This window comes from Muntiacus reevesi, chromosome 2 (assembly GCF_963930625.1).
Source record: "Muntiacus reevesi chromosome 2, mMunRee1.1, whole genome shotgun sequence".
Lineage (NCBI taxonomy): Eukaryota > Metazoa > Chordata > Mammalia > Artiodactyla > Cervidae > Muntiacus > Muntiacus reevesi.
Window position 1 is genome coordinate 55042033 of NC_089250.1, and position 24654 is coordinate 55066686.

General features: G+C 43.6%; 1 protein-coding gene across 3 annotated transcripts in view; it reads right to left on the reverse strand.

The window, feature by feature from the left end:
• CDH26 (cadherin 26) overlaps positions 1 to 23258 on the reverse strand; it is a 45868-nt gene extending 22610 nt beyond the window's left edge. For 2 of the 3 annotated variants that reach the window (XM_065921676.1, XM_065921674.1), the window contains exons 1-5: positions 23079 to 23258; positions 14660 to 14716; positions 11893 to 11994; positions 11370 to 11531; positions 1685 to 1832 (exon numbers count right to left, since the gene is read on the reverse strand). In XM_065921676.1, coding sequence (XP_065777748.1) covers positions 1685 to 1832; positions 11370 to 11531; positions 11893 to 11994; positions 14660 to 14716; positions 23079 to 23132 — 523 coding nt within the window. In that variant the 5' untranslated portion in view covers positions 23133 to 23258. The remainder of the gene's footprint in view (positions 1 to 1684; positions 1833 to 11369; positions 11532 to 11892; positions 11995 to 14659; positions 14717 to 23078) is intronic. The other variant, XM_065921675.1, reaches the window with a different exon arrangement.
• Positions 23259 to 24654: the final 1396 nt, after the last annotated feature.

The following is a 24654-nucleotide window of genomic DNA, read 5'->3' on the forward strand; positions in this document are numbered from 1 at the left end:
AACTGTAAATAAAAGGAAGGACATGATAGACCAGGAAAATATATTTGGAATACATGTTGGCAGACAGAGACATAGACATTCTTAATGTCAAAGGAGGAGGTTGAAGTCAAGAAGAAAAAATGACAATGACGCTAACAGAAGTGGACAAAGAAAAGAAACAAGCAACTGAAAATGGCCAGGAACTAGGAACTAGTTGGCCAACTAGTTGGCCATTCCTGGTTCCAACTAGGAACCAGGTACTAGAAATGGCCAGGAAAGTTATCACATGTTCAAGCACTTGGTAATCAGAGATGAACAATACACTAAGCCCTGTCATATGCTGCTGGGCTATGGATAAATTGCAACACTGAAGTTGTGTGTGTGGTTTGGAACAGCAATTCTACCTTCTGAATTTGTGCTAAGCAGGCAATGCTTGAATGGCACACGCTTTTAGCTCAGATATGTTCACTGAAGCATGTTTTGTAAAAATAACAAAATGTGACAATGAGATGTAAATGTGCAACAAAAGAAGATTGGTTAAAAATCTTAAAGCACATCCATAAAATAAAATATGACACACAAGATGCTCTAGGAGAATACTGTTAGGTTATAAACAGTAAAATTGCATTTTTAAAGAGAAAATTCTTAAATATGCACACATAAAAAAGCATGCTCATATATTTGTGTGTGTGTGTCAGTCACTCAGTTGTGTTCGACTCTTTGTGACCCCATGAACCATAGTCCACCAGGCTTCTGTCCATGGGATTCCCCAGGCAAGAATCCTGGAGTAGATGGCCATGTCCTTCTTCTGGTCATATATTTATACATATGTAATATAAACACATATACATTTTGTACTATGATAAAGATGAAAAAATATGTAGATATACAAATATGAATTTGTAATTATGTGTATAAATCTGTGAATATATACACACATATAAATGTAACATACCATGTGTGTATGCTGCTAAGTCACTTCAGTTGTGTCCAACTCTGTGCAACCCCATCCCTGGGATTCTCCAGGCAAGAACACTGGAGTGGGCTGCCATTTCCTTCTCCAATGCATAAAAGTGAAAAGTGAAAGTGAAGTATACACACACACACATATGTAAAGTGCAAAGAAAAATATTGAAAGAATATAAACTAAAGCATTAACGGTATTTATCTCTAATTGGTAGCATTAAAGATGCTTCCTATTTTAGTCTTTTTGTTTCTTGGAATTTTCCAAATTTCCTAGAGACTGTTTTGCAAAATAAATAATGCTTTTTGTTATTCAAATAGATGCACATTTTAATGAGGATGGTTTGGGTTTCAAGACTGGAAGAATCCTAGCTCAGGAATTTTAGATGCTATCTTGATGCCATTTTATAGATGTTTACAGATGAGAACTTTGCAGCGATATGCAGGATCCCACCACCGACCTCTGCTTCTTCTTCTTCCTCCATTCATTTATTTTAGGTTGATATTTAGGGGTTAGCCCTTCCAACTGACAATTTCCACATCATTTTGCTCTGCTGATACAAAATGAAGCGTGGAGACCTCACGGCATTTTGCTCTCATCCTGGGCCTGTGACCTTTGGGATGTGAACAGCGAGAAGCCTCCCTGAAGACAACTAGGACTGAGGCACCCTGTCACTACAGAAGCTGGAAAACCGTCATGGCACAGAGAAGACAGGGACCCCCTTGGCCCCCCCATGCACACCTGCGGCATGGTCTTCCTTCACACTGATGTTAAATTCCTTCTCAGGGAACTCGGGAGCGTGATCATTCACATCATTGATCCTGATGTTGATAATCAAGGATCTATCCACGATGTGTCCTGTTAAGCGATGGGCAACATCACAATAAACCTAAGAAGCAGAGAAACCATATTACTGTTGCAGAACCATTGATTTGATGGCACGAATCCCATCCCAGTCAGTAATACTGTGTGCCCTGCATCAGTATCCTCCAAAGACTGAAAGTTCCTGAGGGCAGGGGTCACAGGCTCTCCTTCACCCTGTGACCCCAGGACTGAGCGCAGACTGGGCACTCAACAGTGTTTGTAAGACAGATCAATGAGCTGACTTGAAAAAATACTTCATTATTATTATTAATAGTAGGTTCAGATCTCAATTTCTCCACTTGTATCAACATAGGCAAGCTGTTATGAGCCTCAGTTCCTACATACTATATGTCTTGTGATGAGAAGTAAGCACACAATTGAATATTAGTGAAACGTTGCAGAGAAGACGCTTAAGCTTTGGGGAGAGGGAACATTTAAAAGCAACTAGGACTAGGAATTCCCTGCAGCTCTAGTGCTGAGGACTAAGTGCTTTCACTGCCATCGGCTCAAGTTTAATCTTGAGATCCCCACAAACCCCACAGCCAATAAATAGATAGACTAGGACAGCTATGGGCTTCCTTGATGGCTCAGCGGGTAAAGAATCTGCCTACAATGCAGGAGACGCAGGAAATGAGGTTTCAATCCCTGGGTTGGAAAGATCTCCTGGAGGAGGACATGGCAGCCCACTCCAATATTCTTGCCTGAAAGATCCCATGGACAGAGGAACCTGGTGGGCTCCCATCCAAAGGGTCGCAAAGAGTCCAACACGACTGAGCAACTAAGCACGTGCACACACACACACACACACACACACACACACACACACACATAGAGTATAATAAGCTGGAAATCATTAAGAAAGAGAATTTACAACCCCAAGTGTTTGGAAGTTAAGCAAAGCATTTCTAAATAATGTACAGATCAAAGAAGAAATCACAATGGAAATCAGAAAATGTTTTGAACTGAATGGTAATTAAAACACAACAAATCAAAATGCATTTTCCTCTCATCACTCAAATATCAAACTCAGACTTTCTCTGCGTGCTTTGATTCTGTAGAAGCTAGCAGCTCACTAAAAGCTTGCAAAAACGATTGTTTACAGACACCCAACCATTTTTGTGTTTGGCAATAGGGATTTTTGAGATGTGTCTGTGCTGTAACTTCTAGATCTCAAATTCCCTGTTGAAAGCATGTTACCAAAACACTTTTGCCTGAATTATATTCTGCTTACACAAAATGTTTAGTGAAATAAACATGTGGTTCTTTTATTCTTCACATCAAAGGCTTGGGTGTGAAGAAGTAACCGGAAGTCTTTCTGACAGCGTGGTGATGTAAAAGTTTCTGCTTTGGTAGCGTTCCTGAAGACTTCGGAGACTTGTAAAACTTAACTCACAGTGAATCAGATTGGAGAAGTATTTATGGAATGAAAAGGTAGAAAGGAAATAAGCCACACATTTGCCACCGACAAAGGAACAAACATGGCCATTGATCTGAGGGGTCGTGATCTCACAAGGTCTAGTGTATGACCCTGATTTGTGCCCCATAACAGAATCACTGTCAAAAGCAGAAAGCTCATGGGTCACATCCATCATTCTGTCTCAGCCAAATCACATCTGTAAGAGATTCAAGAACTACATCATCACCCACTTACACAAAACAGCTGTTACATGTGGAAACCAACAAAAAGCCTGCCTGAACCACAAGAGCCTTGATTCTGTTTTTTGAAAATAACAGTACCCATCCCAGCACTGACTAATGATTGCTTGCTGGAAAGGGCATTCTCCAGAACTGCTGAAGATGTAAGTGAATGGAAGCATCTTGAGAGGACAAGTATTCTTACACAACCCCCGCTGCAGAGATCCTCCCATCGTTCTGCTCTGAGCAGATGCTAAAATTGGTGTGTGTGCATGCATGCATGCATGCGAGTGTGCAACGAAAGCTGGGGTGCCAGCGGGAATCCTTGGGTCCTTCTGTCTCCTTGAAGGCCAATTACACCCTGTTGTTACCATATTTTTTTCAAATGATTATGTGAAGTTGTGCATGCATGCGTGCTAAGTCCTTCAGTCAAGTCTGACTCTCTGTGACCCTATGGGCTGAAGCCCACCAGGCTCCTCTGTCCATGGGATTCTCCAGGCAAGAATACTGGAGTAGGTTGCCATTTCCTACTTCAGGGGATCTTCCTGAACCAGAGATCAAAACCACATCTCTTGTATCTCCTGCATTGGCAAGCAGGTTCTTTACCACTAGCACCACCTGGGAAGCCCCATGTGAAGCTGTAAAGACACATAAAATATTAAATACAAAAACATATAAGCACCCCAATGTTCATCACAGCACTGTTTATAATTGCCAGTTATAATTGCCAACATGGAAGCAACCTAGATGCCCATCAGCAGACGAATGGATAAGGAAGCTATGGTACATATATACAATGGAATATTACTCAGCCATTAAAAAGAATTCATTTGAATCAGTTCTAATGAGATGGATGAAACTGGAGCCCATTATACAGAGTGAAGTAAGCCAGAAAGATAAAGACCAATACAGTATACTAATGCATATATATGGAATTTAAAAAGATGGTAACTGGTAACGATAACCCTATATGCAAAACAGAAAAAGAGACACAGATGTACAGAACAGACTTTGGGACTCTGTGGGAGAAGGTGAGGGTGGGATGTTCTGAGAGAATAGCATTGAAACAAGTATACTATCAAGGGTGAAACAGATCACCAGCCCAGGTTGGATGCATGAGACAAGTGCTCAGGGCTGGTGCACTGGGAAGACCCAGAGGGGATCGGATGGGGAGGGAGGCGGGAGGGGGGATTGGGATGGGGAACACATGTAAATCCATGGCTGATTCATGTCAATGTATGGCAAAAACCACTACAATATTGTAAAGTAATTAGCCTCCAACTAATAAAAATAAATGAAAAAAAAAAAAACACATAAGCAAAAGCAACATTCTTAAGTCCACTCCTAAGGACATTCAGAGAGCATCTTCCTCTAATGGTTCATTCAGGAGGGTGGTCCGGGAGATTGCCTCAGCACCAACGGGGCAATTGGTGCCAACTGTTGAAGGCAAAGTTTTAAGAGACGAGGCACCACTGTCTTAGTCGTTTATCTTTAGGGCAGAAGAAACAAAAAGTGACTCAGAGACCACATCAGAGGGATCCAGCAATGACCCTGCTCCCTGAAGAGTGAGCAGTTCCCCAGTATCACAAATGCACCTGTCATGTCAGGGCAATTTAGAGACTGTGCATGCAGAGAAATCACTGGTCTTGCATGAGGTCAAAATGCTTAAACAGAATCCTTAATTTTCATAAAATTTAATAAATATTTAGCCTATGTATATTGACACTAGACACTACAAATGCTCGCAAGGACACAGATGCAAGGTGGTCACCTCTGTGGAATCAGATCAGAGAAGAAACTTGGGAGTGAAGAGAGGTTTTTAATGACTATACCATTAACATAAATAAGTAAATAAATTCTTATGGAGTTTTAAATTCCATAAGAAGCCTTTATTAGCTTTACACCTAAAAAGTAAGATAAGCAATAGGAAAGGCTCATTCACTGCTTGTGGGAATGCAAATGGTGTAGCTACTTTGGAAGACACTTTGGCAATTTCTTACAAAACTAAACATACTCTTACCACACAATCCAACAATCATGTCACATCCTGAACATGGATGTTCAGTTTTATTCATAATCATCAAAATTTGGAAGCAACCAAGATGGCCTTCAGCAGGTGAACAGATAAACAAAGAGTGGTACATCCATAGTATTCCACAATGGAATATTTTTCAGCAATGAAAAGACATGGAGGAAGCTTCAGGACATATTGTCAAGAGAAAGAAGACAATCTTGAACAGGTGACAGACTGTACCATTCCAACCCTATGATATTCTGGAAAAGGCAAATCTATGCAGACAGTAACAGGATCAGCAGTTGCCAAGGGCTTGGAGGAGAGGAAGGAATGAATAGATGGAGCACAGGGGAACTTTAGGACAGTGAAATCATGATGCCAGAAGGGTGGGTACATGTCACTATACATTGCCAAAACCCAGAGAATGTACAGCACAAAGAGTGAATCCACGTGTAAATTATGGGCTTCAGTTAATGATTAAGTATGACATTGGTTCATTGATTATAACAAATGTCCTATAGTAATGCAAAATATTAATAACAGAGGAAACTATGGGATGATTGGGAAAGTGAGGAGGTATATAGGAACCCTGTGCATGCATGCATGCTATGTCCTTTCAGTCATGTCTGACTCTTTGCAACCCCATGGACTGTAGCCCACCAGGGTCCTTTGTCCATGGCATTCTCCAGGCAAGAATACTGGAGTGGGTTGTCATACCCTCCTCCAGGGGATCTTCCTGACCCAGGGGTCAAACTCACATCTCTGGGAGGTGGATTCTTTATCACTGAGTCACTGGGGAAGCCCATAGGAATTCTGTACTTTCTACTTTTCTGTAACCCTAAAGTGGTTCTAAGAAATAAAGTCTATTAATTTTAAAAAAGGGCCCCTGCTTGCAAAATAAGGCATAGGCAATCATATATTTTTTCATATATGTATTTTAAATAGGTCTACTCTGACTTGCTACTGAATCTGTCATTGCTTTAGGAAAAATAGTGATTTTATTTGTTGAAGACTGAAAAGATTTCGGGGAGTCTGCAGAGAATCAGAAGGAGCACCAAGGAGCTCTCAAGCCAACGACCCTTTATGGTGGGGATGCTGGTTTCTCCTCTCGAGGGGCCTCTGATGACCAGATGCAGAGCCCTGCTCAGGGACAATGAGTAGGTATGGGGTTTATTGCCAGAGAAGCTCCAGTGAGGCCCAGGGAGGGTGGACTCGCCCGAGGCCTGGCTGAGCCCTTACGTAAATCAGCTCTTTTCTTCTTTCATAAGTCCTGGAGGGAGGCTCCCTCGTATTCCTCCTCTGCCACATTTTAAAAATATATTTATTTGTTTATTTGAGTCTCAGTTGCAGCACACGAAGTCTTGGATCTTCTTGTGGCAGGGGAGATCTTTAGTTATGGCATATGAACTCTTAGTTGCAGCACGTGGGCTCTAGTTCCCTGACCCAGGATTGAACCCAGGCCCTCTGCCCTGGGAGCACTGAGTCTTAGCCCCTGGACCACCAGGGAAGCCCACCTGGTCTGAATTATTTGAGAGGGTCCATGGCTGTCAGGCTCAGAGCCTGGAGGCAGAGCAGCCCAGATTCAAGAGCAGTTAGGTGTGGGGTCGACTTGACGGTGCCACCAGCTGGTACTTCGTCTCTTCCCTGCATGGCCCCAGAGTCCAGAGCAGGCTGCTTCACCAGACAGCCACCTTAGGACCCTGAGAGCTTCAGACAGCCATCTGCCCCACCCTCCACTTTTCCTCGTAGCCCACATGGCCTGCTCTACTGCACTGTCTGTACCTCCTCAGGCCTTTATCCCAGCAGACTTGCTGCTCACTGATCAGCAACCACCTTGGTGGTCCCGCTCAGCATCTTAAGATGCTATCCCAGGCCCCATGTCCACTCTCGTTCAGCTCTCTCCTCTCCCGCTATAAGACAAAGGATGCTGCGAGGCTGCTAGTCCTGAACTTGTCTGCTTTGGGGACTCCAACATACATTTTTAAATTTCTGTGCAAGCTAACTGGCTTTTTCCAGCACTGTTTGCACATGCTCCTCCATAATTTATGACGGTGCTGGCAAAGCTCTGCTCCTTAATCACCCTGACTTCTGGCTCTAAGTCTGTGCCAACTATAATCCTCCCACTTAAAAACAAGAGCCACATGTTTGTTTTATGTTTATTATTTTATGTTCCATTTATTATCCTAAAGCTACGTCTGAGACCTTTAGTTCTGAAAGATGCCTGAGAGGCATAAGTGCTATTTGTTTTTGGCAAGATGCTAAGAATTTCCAGGGGCTCAGAATCACAATGGGGAAAGGAAATGTCATGGCTATTCTCTGCACTTTTAAAGGGTTTTCAGACTTTTGTTATAGCCTTCAGATTTATATCCTTGGATAAACACACCACAGGGCATTGACATGATAGCTACATGAAATTACATGTACAAGATCCTTTATCCTATACACAAGCATATAGAAAGAAACATCTTAAATGCCAAACACACAATATAAACTCACATCTATGCATAGGTTAGAAGTAGGTGAAGATAACTATGTTGGGATAAAGAGCCACAAATAATTATTATGAGGAATGTAAAAAGGTGACTTTCTTGAATGTACTTGTACCTTATGAAACTGAGCATATTTTGATAGAAATAGAAAAGATCTCTACACAGAAAAAAGACTTTTTTCCTCTCTCGGTCTTAAATCTTCTAGCAATTCTCAGTTGGTGCTGCTGCTCTCTTTTTTAGAATTTTTTTTTCTTTACTTATTTATTTTTCGTTGTTCTTGGTCTTTATTGCTGTGCAGGCTTTAGTCCACGTTCAGTGAGTGGGGGCTACTCTCTAGTTTCGGTGCACACTGGCCTCTCATTGCAGTGGCTTCTGTGTTGCAGAGCTTTAGAGTGCAAACTCAGTATTTGAGGTGCACGGGCTTAGTTGCTTTAGGGCATGTGGAGTCTTCCCAGACCAGGGATCAAACCCAGGTCTCCTGCATTGGCAGGCAGATTCTTTACCACTGAGCCACAAGGGAAGCCCCTGCTACTGCTTTCTTGTAGGTTTTTTTTATGAGATTAACCAGAAATTAGCTCCTCCCATCACCCCATTACCTTTGGAACACAAGTTTTAGCCAGCCAGTTTTAGCCAGCCATGTCTCCTTTGCTATCTGCAAGAGTAAGGCAGTGCTGCTAGAGCTGTCTTCTCGCCAATACATTAGGCTTACTGAATTTTTAATAACATCCTGTCCTTAAGGACAGTCAAAAAGCAGTAGTAAGCATTCTTAGAGAAGCCAGTGGCTAAGCTAGAGCACTCGGTGTGGGTAGTTGCACCTATGACACTCTGCTTGTCCCACCTTCAGGTCTGATAATCCTCAGCAGCCTGTCTCACATCTTGCTACCCCCCTGGGTTAGTCCCCTATGACTTTTGATTCAAGCTGGGTGCCTACGACAAAAAATGTATTCTCCTGCAGTTCTGGAGGCCAGCACCAAAATCGGGGTGTCTACAGGGTGGGTTCCTTCCTGGGGCTCTGTAGACTGGCCCACTCCAGGCCTCTCTTCTTACTTCCCACAGTGTCAGTGATCCTTGGTGTTTCCTGGCCTGTAGACCCATCACTCCAGTTTGTCTCCAGTTTCCCATGGCCTCCTCTTCCTTGTCTTTCTCTTTGTATCCAAATCTCCCTCCCCTTACAAGGATGCTGGTTTCTAGACTAAGACCTAACCCAATTCAGCATGGTGCTCAGATGCTCAGTCATATCCAACTCTTAGCGACCCCATGGACTGCAGCCTGCCAGGCTCCTCTGTGCATGAGATTTCCCAAGCAAGAATACTGGAGTGGGTTGCCATTCCCTCCTCCTTGACCCAGGGATTAACCCCGTATTCTTTACCACTGAGCCACCTGGGAATTCCGAATGCCAACCTTAGTACGTTAAAGATGTTAAAAGCAATCAAGCAACAATAACCAAAATAAAACCGCCCCAAGCACTACATGTTTTGTTCCATCCTTGCATGGCTTGTGCCTGTTAACTGTTGTATCTTAGCTCCTCCACAGTCAACCTGCAGAAGCCTGGGGACCAGCAGCAGCATCTCCTGGAAGCTTGTGAGAGATGCAGGAGCTCAGGCCTGCTCCACCTACTGAAAGAGAACCTGCATTTTAGCCAGATTCCTCGGTGACCAGTTTGCTCAGTACAGATAGAGAAGTGCTGTCCCAGGGTCCCCCTTATGACTTTATATTCCATCTTATTTTAATTATTTATCTATCTATTTATTTTTTTTTTGGCTGAGCTGGGTCTTCACTGCTGCATACAGGCTTTCTCTAGTTGTGGTATGTGGGTTCCTCATTGTGGAGGCTTCTCTTATTTCAGAGCACAGGCTCTAGGCTCAGGGGCTTCAGTAGTTCCAGCTCCCATATTCTAGAGCAGGTGCTCTGTGGTTGTGGTACATGGACTTAGTTGCCCTGTGGCATGTGGGATCTTCCTGGACCAGGGATTGAGCCTGGGCTTCCTGCATTGGTAGGTGAATTCTAAACCACTGGACCATCAGGGAAGTCTCTATATTCCTTCTTTTATTCAAAAATTGCACATTAAAAAAAAAAACTGCACATTTTATGGATGAGTTTGAAGAATTATATGGAGAGTGAAGACATAGACAGTCATCTTTGCATGTCCTCTTGAAGTTTCAGAGAATTTCTGCCTGCTTAAAAATTATAGAGCCCAAGACCATTAATGTGTTAAGGGTATATAGCTTATCATGTGTATAAATTTTCTAAGTCAGTGGAGAAAAGCTTCACAAATTACTTCTTGCCAATATTAAAAACATCTCCCCCCTTGAAGGAGGAAATGCTCGGGCAAGTAGGCCCGAGAACGGAGCCCAGGTTCCGGCAGAATTCAAACCAGAACACAGGCTGCAGACTTCTAAGAAGCCCTACAAGCTTTGGCTGGTAGCACGAGATACTACCACGTGGTTGGGGGCATTTTTATTTCAAGTTTCCTTTGCAGTTTTGAACTTGAATTTCAGCCTCATGGCAGACCATGGTACGTATGCAGTTGCTCAGTCATGTCCGACTCTTTGTGACCCCACAGACAGCCTGCCAGGCTACTCTGTCCATGGGATTTCCCAGGCAAGAATACTGGAGTGGGTTGCCATTTACTCCTCCAGGGATCTTCCCAGTTTAGGGATCAAACCCACGTCTCCTGAGGCCTCTGCATTGGCAGGCGAATCCTTTACCAACTGGGAAGCCCAGACCATATTCCTGAAGTGATAAATCATAAAGAACACCTAGACTCATAGGAACAAACCATCGCCAGGGCTGTAATTCCTCCTTCATCAGGTTACTACGTAATCCATGGAGTCCATTTACAGCCTCTCTCCATAGATTTCATCTGTGACTCACCAAAAACTGAGTCAGCCCATTTTATAAACATTCTATAGCTCTATAGCCAAACACTTTCAAATATCCTGATCATATCAGCATAGCAGTTGTTAGAAGGGGAACCTGCAGCAATTCACAGATTATAGAAATGGTGACAAAGCCAAAGTCCAGAACTCGAAGAGATTACAAAATTAATCTCCAGGTCCCAGGCACACTTCTAATGCATGTCACAGTTTATAAAATGTCAAGCTCCCAGAACCTGGCACACAGCCAGCTTACAGAATGCTTGCCAAATACAATGTTCCTGCACAATCTTTGCAGTAAATCCTAGTTTACCTGCTTAGTCACTCAGTCATGTTCGACTCCTTGTGACCCTATGGACTATAGCCCACCAGGCTCCTCTGTTCACGGGATTCTCCAGGCAAAAATACTGGAGTGGGTTGCCATTTCCTTCTCCAGAGGATCTTTCTCACCCACGGATCAAAGTGGGGTCTCTTGCATTGCAGGCAAATTCTTTCCCGTCTAAGCCACCAGAGAAGCCCAAGTTTAGAATGCGTCACATTTTAGTTACCTTAAAAGACGGTGTTTTCTCTCGATCAACAGAGCGGTGAACATATATTTTCCCATTCACATTATCCTCTATAGAAAACAAACCAATCTCTGGAAATTCATCCACACCAGGTCCTCTGATTAAATATATTATTTCCATGTTAGCAGACATATTATTGAACAGCTGGAAGGGAAAAAAAGGAGGGGGGAAATAAACAGGGTGAGAGTAAACTATTATATCTATCAAATATCTAGGCTAATATTTAAAGGCAGTTTTAAATTATAGTTTAGAGAATTTATCCTAAAGAAGTAAACAGGTAGGGAAAGATGCAGGAACAAGGAATACAGCAGCAGTTTGGTTCGTAATAGTGAAGAATTGGAAACAGCATAAATGTCCATCCCTATTGAAAGAATCTCAGGGGTCCTCCCCTCATATGACACCCATGCCTCCTACCACTTCTCCGCCTGGCGTCTTAGCCTCCTGCCAACAGGGACGTGCTGAATTGGACAGGGTGATGGGCCTTTCCCAAGAACAGCAGCCTTACCTCACCCACAAATTTGGGGAAGGGTCCCGGGTCTTCCTCCTCTAGGTCCAAGGTGGTAATAACCCAGCTTCTCTTGGATCGCTGTAGAAGCCGGCTGTCTCCCTAGGGATCACAGAGACTTTGATGAGGGGAAGGATGTTGGTGAGGGGCTGGAGGGGTGGGCACAGGGATTGACATGCCCTCCCTTTCTCATCTTCACAACAGCCTCCAATAACTAAAAATCCCAAGTGCCCATTCTCTTTACAACTACAGAGTTGGTACTAAACTGGGCCACGTGACACCCCGGGGATTTCACATTCATATGTGGCTCCTAAGATGTTTCAGGGGCTATGGAGAAAATGCTAATAAAGATCATTGTCTAGTGTGTGCTGGCACCTAAAGTCGACACGCACAGAGTTGTGGGATCAATAAGAAAATTACCCCCTCTCTATTCCTCGCTCTGGGTTTCCCTTGTGGCTCAGACAGTAAAGAATCTGCAATGCAGGAGACCTGGCTTCGATCCCTGGGTGGAGAAGATCCCTTGGAGAAGGGAATGGCAACCCACTCCAGTATTCTTGCCTGGAGAATCCCATGGACAGAAGAGCGCGGCAGGCAACAGGTCATGGGGTCTCAAGAGGCGGACATGACTGAGTGACTAACACACATTCCTCTCTCCATGTTTTTGAAATCCTTGGTTGAGAAAGCCTCCATTCAGTGCTGTGGGGTCTTCAATGCCTCTCTGTCTACACATCTCCCTCATGACAGAGACTGAGACTTAGATCCAAACATGAGGGTCAGAGATTTGTTGGGTAGAGGAATATAGATAGAATTGAACAATGGGGTTTTATGTGTTTTACATTTATTTTACTGTTCTTCAGTTGTTGAGTTGTGTCCGACGCCTCGCGACCCCATGGACTGCAGCACGCCAGGCTTCCCTGTCCCCCACCATCTCTCAGAGCCTGCCCAAACTTGTGTCCATTGAGTCAGCAATACCATCCAACCATCTCATCCTCTGTTGTCCCCTTCTCCTGCCTTCCATCTTTCCCAGCATCAGGGTCTGTTCCAATGAGTCAGCTCTTTGCATCAGGTGGCCTAACTATTGGAGCTTCAGCTTCAGCATCAGTCCTTCTAATAAATATTCAGAATTGATTTCCTTTAGGATTGACTGGTTTGATCTCCTTGCAGTCCAAGGGACTCTCAAGAGTCTTCTCCAGCACCACAGTTCAAAAGCATTAATTCCTCAACGTGCAGCCTTCTTTGTGGTACAGCTTTCACATCCATAACATGACTACTGGCAAAACCATAGTTTTGACTATACAGACCTTTGTCAGCAAAATAATATCTCTGCTTTTTAATAAGCTGTCTAGGTTTGTCATAGATTTTCTTCTAAGGAGCAAGCGTTTTTTAATTTCATGGTTGCAGTCACTGTCTGCGGTGATTTTGGAACCCAAGAAAATAAAGTCTGTCACTGTTTCTATTGTTTCCCCATCTATTTGCCATGAAGTGATGGGACCGGATGCCATGATCTTCATTTTTTGAATGTTGAGTTTTAAGCCAGTTTTTTCACTATCCTCTTTCACTCTCATCAAAAGGCTCTTTAGTTCCTCTTCACTTTCTGCCGTAAGGGTAGTGTCATCTGCATATCTTAGATTATTGATATTTCTCCCGGAAATCTTGATTTCAGCTTGTGCTTCATCCAGTCTGGCATTTTGCATGATGTACTCTGCATATAAGTTAAATAAGCATGGTGACAATATACAGCCTTGACATACTCCTTTTCCTATTTGGAACCAATCTGTTGTTCCATGTCCGGTTCTAACTGTTGCTTCTTGACCTCCATACAGGTTTTTCAGGAGGCAGGTCAGGTGGTCTGGTATGCCCATCTCTTTCAGAATTTTCCACAGTTTGTTGTGATCCACACAGTCAAAGGCTTTCGTGTAATCAATGAAGCAGAATTAGATATCTTTCTGGAATTCTTTTGCTTTTTGTATGATTCAACAGATGTTGGCAATTTGATCTCCGGTTCCTCTGCCTTTTCTAAATCCAGCTTGAACATCTGGAAAGTCTTGGTTCACATACTGTTGAAGTCGGGCTTGGAGGATTTTGAGCATTACTTTGCCAGCATGTGAAATGAGTGCAATTGTGCAGTAGTTTGAACACTCTTTGGCATTGCCCTTCTTTAGGATTGGAATGAAAACTGACTTTTTCCAGTTTTACTGTTAAGGTAGAGTTATTATTTTGGTTGGCCAAAAAGTTCGCTCAGGTCCATACGATATTAATGGAAACACCTGAACAAACTTTTTGACTAACCCAATATAAGTATAGCTGGTATCTAGACGCATTCATTTTCATTCAGAAGATGCGCTCCTAAAAAATTACTGAATTAGACAGTGAGTTGATCACAGGAACTACAGGAAGGAAATCATCACAAGGTGGATGAGGATGTGGCGAAACCTCGAAGCGGTGGTGGCCTGCACCCACACCCCGGAAGGCAGCATCTGCTCCCTCTAGCTCCCTAAAGTGGAAAAGAGTGTGGACAACCCTCTGGGCCAGGACCGTATACTCAACTTCTGACTTCCACAGATTGCTCCTCTTTTAATGAGACATAACGGCATCCTCTGCAAGTTTCCACAGTCCTTCAAGATTCTAAAAGGCCACATCTAGTTACTAATTTATTTTGTGGCAACAGAATATTGACAGGACACTAAAAAACTCAAAATTGCAAGGCAGCCTCTAAGTAAAGTACAATCTCATTTGGTTTATCGAACAACCAAATTCCAAACCGCACCTTTGTTTGATTAGTAAGATCATCGTTTTCTTGTCGGGTGCTGTTGACAGTGCTGACCTTAAAAATAAAAATGACATTAATTAGTAGGGAGTGTATGTAGCAGAACCAGGTAGACCCTGCCCGAAGTCACACAAATCTTCTAGAATTAGAGCAGAGAAGAAAAGGAACTGCATTCGGTTTTGATAACTAATTTCTTGCTCTTGACATCTCAATTCAAAATTGCCATTTGCCTTTTGTGACTGTAAGAGAAGTAACCAGAAAATTCTGATCTAGTGTTACCAATGGTCGGGACATTTAAAGCCCTACCTGCTACGTTTATGTGAGCATAACATAATAAGTGGGAAGTCAAACTGTTCAGGGCGAGCCAAGTGTATTTATACGCGCACATGTAAAATAGCACCAAATGTTAATTGCTGGTGGAATTCAAGTGGACTTTTTTTTAGGTTTTTTTATTTTTTTCCTTATTTGTAGGCTTATCCCTTATTTTTAGACTTTATCATAAAATAATAAAACTAAGGATCTGGTACTTTACAGTTACATAATGATTTGCATCGATAATTATGATATGCTAAGCTGCATCAGTTGTGTCCAACTCTTTGTGACCCTATAGAATGTAGTCCACCAGGTTCATCTGTCCATGGGATTCTCTGGGCAAGAATACTGGAGAGAGTTGCCATGCCCTCCTCCAGGGGATCTTCCCAACCCAGGGATCAACCCCTGTCTCTTATGTCTCCTATGTTGGCAGGCAGGTTCCTTCCCATCTAGGAAGCCTTGATAATTATTTATCATTTTTTCAACAACATTCCCCCTCAGGAAAAATCTCCACACATGAACAGTAGGAGTGTTGAATTTGAAAGAGACAAGCTATGCAATGCATGTCAAACCAACATAAAACACGCGTGCCTGTATGTTTGTGTATATGTGTGCATGTAGGTGTGCGTGTGCACTGACACTCATATTTCCTCCTCATTCATTTGCACTCTCATATAACTTTTAACTACATGAATAGAGGACAGTTTGTCATTCTCCTAGTGATGGCCATTTAGGTTACTTCCAGTTGTTTGCTATCACACACACACGGTGATGCTGTGGTTATAGAATATATATACAGAAAATTTCTCTGGAGCACAGTTTTCAGTTTGTTTCACTGGGGTCCCTGACTTTATCAGAGACTCCACAAGGCCAAACATGTTTATAATCATAATCTAAGACACTACTTGTCTATTCCTCTGTGTGACATTTGCACTGATGGTAGCAAATATTGGTGATAAAAATGCTGGTGCCTTAGGACCATTGGAGACCACGACACAAACTCCTCTGATAGTCTTGCATGCTTCATCACCATGAACAGGTAGGGAAGAGGAAAAGAGGGAGGAAGAAGGGAAGGTGGGAGGGAGGGAGGGAAGGAGAGCAGGAGGAACGGAGGAATGAAGGAAGAGAAAAAACGGTCAGTCTCATTTGAGAATGATATAATTGATAAATTCACCTCATTGTTGAAATGAGAATGGATGAGGCAGGAAATATTATTAATTATACCCCATGCCACCCCTGCCTCTGTATCTTTTAGACTTTCTGTGTGTCTAGATGGTGGTATGAAATCCAGTGCTGCCCATCAGTGTAGAAGGTTTGTCTCAGAGAAAAGCATGTGTGTGACTGTCAGAGGTGACAGCTAAACAGACATTTTTTTTTTCTTATGAAGCAGCATTTCCCCCAAAAGAATGACTGACCGACCTTGACTGTTCAGGAATGGTTACTTGATCGACAGGTCTTTGATAATGAACAGTCAGCCCATCACTTCGAGAAAAACAATGGACAGTGTCATGTTGCCAATGATAAATTTTAAGCTTTCAAGCAAAAAATTAGAACTTTGGAAAAGTTGAGCTTGACAGCTTCCCAACACATAAAGATTTTTCTGCTGATACTGGTGGACAGATTAATGAATGTGACTTTTTGATTTTTTAGAATGAAATATGGCAACATGTGGAAGAACTGTATAGCTCAGTGAGCAAAGAGTTTCCTCCTGATTAAGATATCACAGTCCAAAATCACACACAGGTGAGAGTTATTCAAAATTCAAGTGACTCCAATGGTTTTACTCGAATAGAGTAACGAAAGTTATTAATATGCTTTCAGGCTCCACATGGCAAGTGACTGTTAAAAATGGACTACTTGTCAAATTCTGGCGTGACATCAAAAATAGTACTCCCAGTTCCAGGCTATAAAAATATTCCTCCCTTTTCATATACATACCTATGTGAGTCAAGAATTGCTTCATATACTTGAAGCAAACAACATTTACAACAGACTGAGTTCAGAATCAGAGAGAAGAGTCCAGGTGTCTGCTTTTAAGCCAGACGGCCAAGAGATTTGCAAAAATAGGAAATTGTGCCATTCTTCAAACCGAATGGAAATGTGGAAAATACATTAATTTTTCATAGATGTTTGGTTTATATTAGTTTGTAATGGATTTATCATTACCTCTTTACAAATTTGTGTTTCTGCTGTACAAAGTGATTCAGTTATATATGTATCTACATATTCTTTTTCATAGTCTTTTCCATTATGGTTTGTTAAGATGTTGAATATAGTTTCCTGTGCTAGACAGTAAGTCCTTGTTTATCTGTTAATATTTTATATGTAGTAGCTTCTATCTGCTAGTTCCAAACTCCTTTTTAAAATTTTATTTTTATTAAAAATTTTTTTGAAATATAATTGATTTACAATGCATCCGCTTCATGTGTGCAGTAAAATGATTCAGTCACACATAGACATACATACATATACGTATTCTTTTTTACATTCTCTTCCATTATAGATTATTGTAAGATATTGAATATTTTCCCTGTGCTATGCAGTAGGTCCTTGTTAGTTGTCTATTTTAATCAGTATCTTTAATGAATGGAGAAGTACATTTAAAATTTTCCAGTCTTGGAAATTCCCTGGTGGTCCAGCGATTAGGACTCTGTGCTTCTACTGCAGGAGGCCTGGGTTTGATCCCTGGTCAGGGAACTAGAATCCCACAAGCTGTATAGTGTGGCCAAAAAAAAAAATTCAGTCTTAATTTCTAATATGAGGAGCATCAGTAAATATAACCACATAAACAACAACTCTTTGGGTTCTGCCTAAAGTTTACAAGTGGAAAGGCATCCTGAGAGTAAGAGGCTTGATAACTGCTACTCTAGGATTTATGAGGCTTCCCAGGTTGTAAAGGATCTGCCTGCCAATGCAGGAGACATAAGAGATGCAGGTTCGATCCCTGGGTCAGGAAGATCCCCTGGAGGAGGGCATGGCAACCCACTCCAGTATTCTTGCCTGGAGAGTCCCACGGACAGAGGAGCCTGGCGGGCTACAGCCCGTAGGGTCAAAAGGAGTGGGACACAGCTGAAGTGACTTAGCACAGCACAGTAGCACTCTAGGGTTAATACCTAAAATCTCCTGGGGACAGGGTGAGCCATCACCAGCCCCCCTAGATCCTGCCAAACATCCTTCATTGTGGTCGTGCCCCTGCCCCCACCTGTAAAGATTTATCCTTAGCCAAGGGCTTGTCACGGCATAAAGAACTGTGTATTAGATAACAGTATAGGGCTTCTCTTGTAGCTCAGTCAGTAAAGAATCTGCCTGCAGTGCAGGAGACCCAGGTTCGATCCCTGGGTTGGGAAGACCCTCTGGAGAAGGAAATGGCAACCCACTCCAGTATCCTTGCCTGGAAAATCTCATGGACAGAGGAGCCTGGTGGGCCGCAGTCCATGGCATCACAAAGAGTCAGGCACGACTGAGCAACTAACACTTACTATAGAGCATGAAGAAATATCCTTCAGATCTTCACTTCCTGTGGTTGGCCACCCTCCTGGTGGCTGGGGGATGTTATGTCATTTGGTTTTGTTAACGTCAAATGTAACCGTAATATTTGTTTCCTGCCACAGACTCTATTTCTGTCATTTTTCCTAAAGGCAAAGTTTTTTTTTTTTAACTCCTTCCATTCCAAAATATCAAATATTGATTTATTCAGACAACTGCTTCTTGATTAATGTTGCTAATTTTAAATGTAGGGCCTAACCAGGTGTGTGAGGCTTCCCTGGTGGTTCAGATGGTAAATAATCTGTCTGCAGTGCAGGAGACCTGGGCTCAATCCCTGTGTCAGGAAGATCCCCTGGAGAAGGGAATGGCTACCCATTCCAGTATTCTTGCCTCTGTCTGTGGACAGAGGAGCCTGGTGGGCTACAAACCATGGGATCGCAAACAGTCAGAAATGACTGCGCAACTAATACAACCTGGTGTGTAGTTTTAACATGGAGAAAATTGCAGTCTTGGGGCAGCATGAAAAAATTCATCCCATTTCTAAAACAGGTGTATTTCCAGGTGACCCAGGTCATGAACCAAGAATACCTTAAGGTTTTGTCTCCTCTCTGGCCTCGGTTTCCCCTTCTGTGAGCAAGGGTGTGAGGCAAGGTACCTTTAAAGCCCTTTTAACCAGAAAGCTCTAGGTTCATTTTCCTAGGATGACACATAAGGGCACAGCCGACAGTCACGTAGGAGTGGCTGGGGAGTGGGAAAAGAGGCCTGAGATAGTGTGTTTCTTCACCCAGTGAAAGTGAAAGTGAAGTCGATCAGTCGTGTCTGTCTCTTTGCGACCCCATGGAGTGTAGCCTACCGGGCTCCTCCCTCCATGGGATTCTCCAGGCAAGAATACTGGAGTGGGTTGCCATTTCCTTCTCCAGGGGATCTTCCTGACTCAGGGATTGAACCCAGGTCTCCTGCACTGCAGGCAGACGCTTTAACCTCTGAGCCTGAAATTTCACATCCTGTATGTACACATGTATTACTTCTCCTCTTGTGCACAGCTTAGAATTAACTTGCACCATCTTGTCTGGGTGAGGCAGAAAGACTGGAAAACGGTTACATTTGCCAGAATGATCTTGTAAGTATGCTCATTATATTTCCCATCCTTGACAATTTTAGGCTGTTTGTCCAAAGAGGATGCCATTCAACTGATTTACATAATGCTTCCTATAATTCAGTGGGGGAAAAATGTTCTCAAAGCGGTTCTCCGGCTGCAGTGTCCACCTATTTCATGGGAGTGTGGCAGGCGGGCAGTCACTGCAAGATCCAACCTGCCTATCACTTGAAAGGTGCTGCTGGACTTGAGGGAATGTCACCGGCATTGTGCTGGCCTGGCTGAGTAGCCGTAGCCACCTCAGGGAAGAAGTTATCTGAGTAAATAAAGGCTTTGTGTTTATAGAAAGTCCTAAAGAACTAAGAAGCCAATACAGAAATAATTGTTTCCTGCAAATATTTCACTTTTGATAGCAAATTTGAATTCAAGAACAACCTTTTTACTAAGGTATAATTGACATACACCGTTAAATTCCTTTCATAAGAACAGTACAATGATTCATCAAAATTTGTATGTATTTCGAAATGATCACCACATTGAAAAGTAGTGAAAGCGTTAGTCGTGTCTGACTCTTTGAGACCCCATGGACTGTATCCCGCCAGGCTCCTCTGTCTGTGGGATTCTCCAGGCAAGAATACTGGAGTGGGTGGCCATTCCCTTCTCCAGGGGATCTTCCCCACCCAGGGATCAAACCCAGGTCTCCTGCATTGCAGGTGGATTCTTTACATCTGTGGCACATCACAGTAAGTTGACTTAGCTGTCACCATTTATAGTAACAGGTATTTTTTCTTGTGATGAGAAGTTTTACCATCTACTCTGTTAATGAATTTCATATATGCATGTGGTCTTATTAACTGGAGCCGCCATGCTGTACATTTCAGTTACTTTAAGCCACCAGCTTCCTTTGCAATGGTGGCCCTTGGGGGCGAGTATGCAGTCCAGACACAGTCTCCACCTACAGAAGCTTGGCTGATCCTTTACAGGTGCAGATTCAGCACGGGGCAGCGGAAAACAGGGTTCCCAGGATTCTTAGGACACAGCCTGGCCATTCAGTCTCTGCTGAGGGCTCAGCATCACTTCTGACCACACGATTCTTCATGCCCTACAATCCACGGACTCTTGTTCTTGAATGAGGGGTTTGAGTGAATTAATCGGGCAGGGCATACATGCTAACATACTTTTTAACGATAACTTGACTCAGAATTTCCCAGATTAAAAAGTAACAACAACCCACCAACCATAACAGACTTTGTTCACTAACTTCATTCTCAAACCCTCCCTCCTCTCAGGTCCTAGAAGTTGCCCCAGCCCAAAGCTGAGGATGTACAAGCTCTTAGGTCTGGAAATGGCAAAGAGGGGGATAGGACCCTGCTTCTGCAGCTTGTTGTGGGATTTGGAACAAAGACCCACAGCAGAGTTGCTACTTTTTCTTTGCTTCAAATCAGGGTAACAACCTGAGGGTGGAGATTTATGGAGAACACTGTTGTAGACATTGCAACTCTTCAGCAGAATGGGTTTTAAATCTGGAGGTCAGGGGAGAGGGAGTGGGTGTCTTATTTGCATAACAGCAATGGTTAGAAGTCAGTGTGGGTGGGGGAAGGTAGGGACGGAAAGGAATAGGTTACTTATAGCCAATTCAGCAAAAAATTGGGCACCTCCTGGACACAAAGGTCTTCTCCAGTTGAGGGTCCTGAGTGCAGATTGCTCAAAACCACGGAACACTGGTGTATCCCATTATCTCCCTCAGCCTTGATCCCTGGAAGCTAAATATAATTTCGTCCACCAAACACAGTCCAGTCCTGCTGCCCACTTCCCACCCCACCCAGCACACCCTCAGTCAGGAATGAACCTGCCTGGGCTCTGTGCTAACATGCAGAAAGAAGAAAAAACTCTGTTTACTACTGAGTCCAGTTACGGGTAAGAGCAGGAGTAAGAAAAAGATAGGAACAAGGTTTGATTTGTAACGTATTCAAATCCAGGCTACTGTGGGCTACTGAAACAGAACTCTACTAGGAGTGAAGTCAGAAGGACAAAAACAAGTGTTGTATATCATGCATCTATGTGGAATCTAGAAAAATGGTACAGATGAACCTATTTGCAAAGCAGAGATAGAGACAGAGACATAGAGAATAAATGTATGGACACCATGGTGAGAAGTGTGAGGTGGGATGAATTGGGAGACTGGGGTTGACATATGTACATTACTATGTATAAAATAGATAGCTAATGAGAACCTACTGTGTAGCACAGAGGACTCCACTTGGTGCTCAGTGGTGACCTGAACGGGAATGAAATGCCCCCAAAATATATACATTTAGCTCTTTTTCTTTGCCTTACGGCAGAAAGTAACAACATTGTAAAGCAACCATACTCCAATTAAAACTTTTTTTCAAGTAGCCAGGAAAATTTTCTGAACATTAAGCAAAGGGTGGCGAGCAAGGCATCGAATTTCAGCAGCAGAATTGGCCAGACGACTAGGGGCTTTTGTTTCCTCTTCTGTTTTACTGTAATACCCAGCGCTTGTGTAAGCACCGGGAGCGAGTGTCCCAGCAACACAGGCGCTGAGTGAAGAGAATAACCGTCCCGCCAGGGCGTGGAAGACAGCAAGAAAAGACCCTCTGCATTTGCTCATTGACTCCCACAACCACCAGGTCAAGAAGTGCCTGCAGGAGCTCCATTTTCAGGCGGAGCCAACAAGGCTTAACAAGATGAAGGCAGAGCCTTGAGAACCCGGATGCCCAGACCGCATCCCCAGATCAGCTCTGCTGAATCCAGGGGCGAGTGGCCTCTGGGCACTGGGACTCTCGCAGCTGAGAAGAGTCAAGCTTGAACCGAGGTGAGGACCGAGGCCAAGCGACAACCACGGTGCCCAGCCGGGTTGCAATGCAGGGGAGACCCACCGTCCGGACCCCATCCACTGCAGGGCCTCCTGCTTCTGCCCTGGCTGGGTTTGTAAGGGAGAACCCAGGAGCAGTGCCAGAACCCCATGGCTCTTCCTCTCTGTCTGAGGAAAGCGGGCCAAACTCCGTCCACGGTAAGTACCAGCAACAGGCCCGGATGTGTCCATCTTGATTCTACTGTTTGTTTCCGGGTTCAGCCATGGCAACTGGTGGGGGGCAGGGGGTGGGGAGGCAGGAGGATTTAGCCATCCCACCCCCATGGGTTTGCTCAAACCCTCTTCCACATACACAGTTGAGATTTTTTCAGTCTTATGTAAAGTGAAAAGAGATGTCCTTAGGAAACGCCTTGATACAAATCTAAACGTATATAAACCTATAAACACCTATAAGCCTATATAAACCAGTCTTAGCCTGCTCCCACTACTCTGCCAAACCCCTCCTTGGTGTAAATTCTGGAACCCCTCTTTTCCTTGTACTAAAGCGTCCACCCCCCGCCCCCAGCTGCAGGCCATCACACTCAGCCCCGTCCCCCATCCTCGAACAGGCAGAGCCGGCTGGAGCTGTGCGGTCAGCTCCCGGCCCCTGGCAGGTAAATCCCACGCTCTGGGTACCAGTCCCTGCTCACCGGCATCAGCAGCGCGAGAAGCAGCGGCAGCGCGGGGTGAAGCCTGGAGCGCATGCCGCCTGCGCACCCGCAGCCTGCGGGCGGTGGCGAGTCCTCCCCGCCGTGGGCTCACCCGCAGCGCGTCCTTCCCAGCAGGCTCTCTTCTCCAATCACCCTCTGGGCACCTTGTCACAGACACTGTCTCAACTCTCCCCCTCCCTGCTCCCGAGCGTTCTTGTATTTATCGGGGTGGGGGGGGGCGGGGGCTGAGCCTTAGCCTTTGGCCTCATTAACCACAGGCAGAATTCTCAGGAAGGGAGTGGGGAGAAATAAAACCGCCCCAGCGACACGCACAGCAGATTTCGGGCTGGGAATCTGACCCCAGGAGACCAGGGCTCAATCAGAGGAGGGTGAAGCCAGTGTCTATGGGGAAGTAGGGATTTGGTTTCTTTGTTTCCAAAATCAATGGAATGCCTACTGACCGCTTCCTTGTAGCAGAGTATTTTAATGCTCATTTCCTTATAGGCTCTATTGCTTGAAATCAAAGAACTGGAAAAGGACTTCGAAAAAGGATAACTTTATTAAGGGAGGAAAAAAAAGGAAACGGTATAATTTTACTTTCCAAAGCATTAACCATCTTTATCCCAATCATGTCTTGAGGCTCTCGGGTTTATAGACTTCACCAAAATCTCCTTTACACTTAGATGAACCTGCCTTTTTGATTCTGAGATGAAAGAAAGAGGGAGGAGGGATGGGAAAGAGGCTCCCCATGGGAGGGTCTCTGTACCAACCTGGGGTCTTTACATTAGGATTCTGAAAAAAAGACAAGTTGAGGCTCTAACATACCAATACTTCAGGCTGCAATGACCAAGTGAAAAACAAGATCTGACACTCATTAGTCCTCATTACCTTAACATATTACCTGTGATCACATCACCTTGTTGAAAATACTAAATAGTTCTTCAAGAGGTGAAATAAAAGATAATCTTTATCTTGTCTTAATGTACTTTCATGACTCTGTGACAGGTTGCTGCACTGTTTAATTTGAATTGTTTATAATCTGAATCCAAGTTGTTTGTTACTAAAAAGAGTAACTAATGTAATTTTAAAACCTTTCTATATTTCCTGTACATAGGCTGGGTAGGAGGTTGGGAGGAGTGTTCAGGACACCTGTATACCTATGGCCAATTCATATTGATGTATAGCAAAACCCATCACAATATTGTAATTATCCATCCTCCAATTAAAATAAAGAAATAATTTTTTAAAAAAAGAAGCAGAATAATAATTATCAAATTTACAACTTTGAATAAATAAACCTTGCATTTACTTTCAACATGGATATTTTTATTCCATGTAAATCTATTGGCCATCTGATGTGAAGGGCTGACTCATTTGAAAAGACCCTGATGCTGGGGAAGATTGAGGGCAGGAGGAGAAGGGGATGTTGGATGGCATCACCAACTCAACGGACATGAGTTTGGGTAAACTCCAGGGGCTGGTGATGGACAGGGAGGCCTGCCGTGCTGCAATTCAAGGGGTCTCAAAGAGTTGTACACGACTGAACAACTGAACTGAACTGAAATCTATTGAAAAA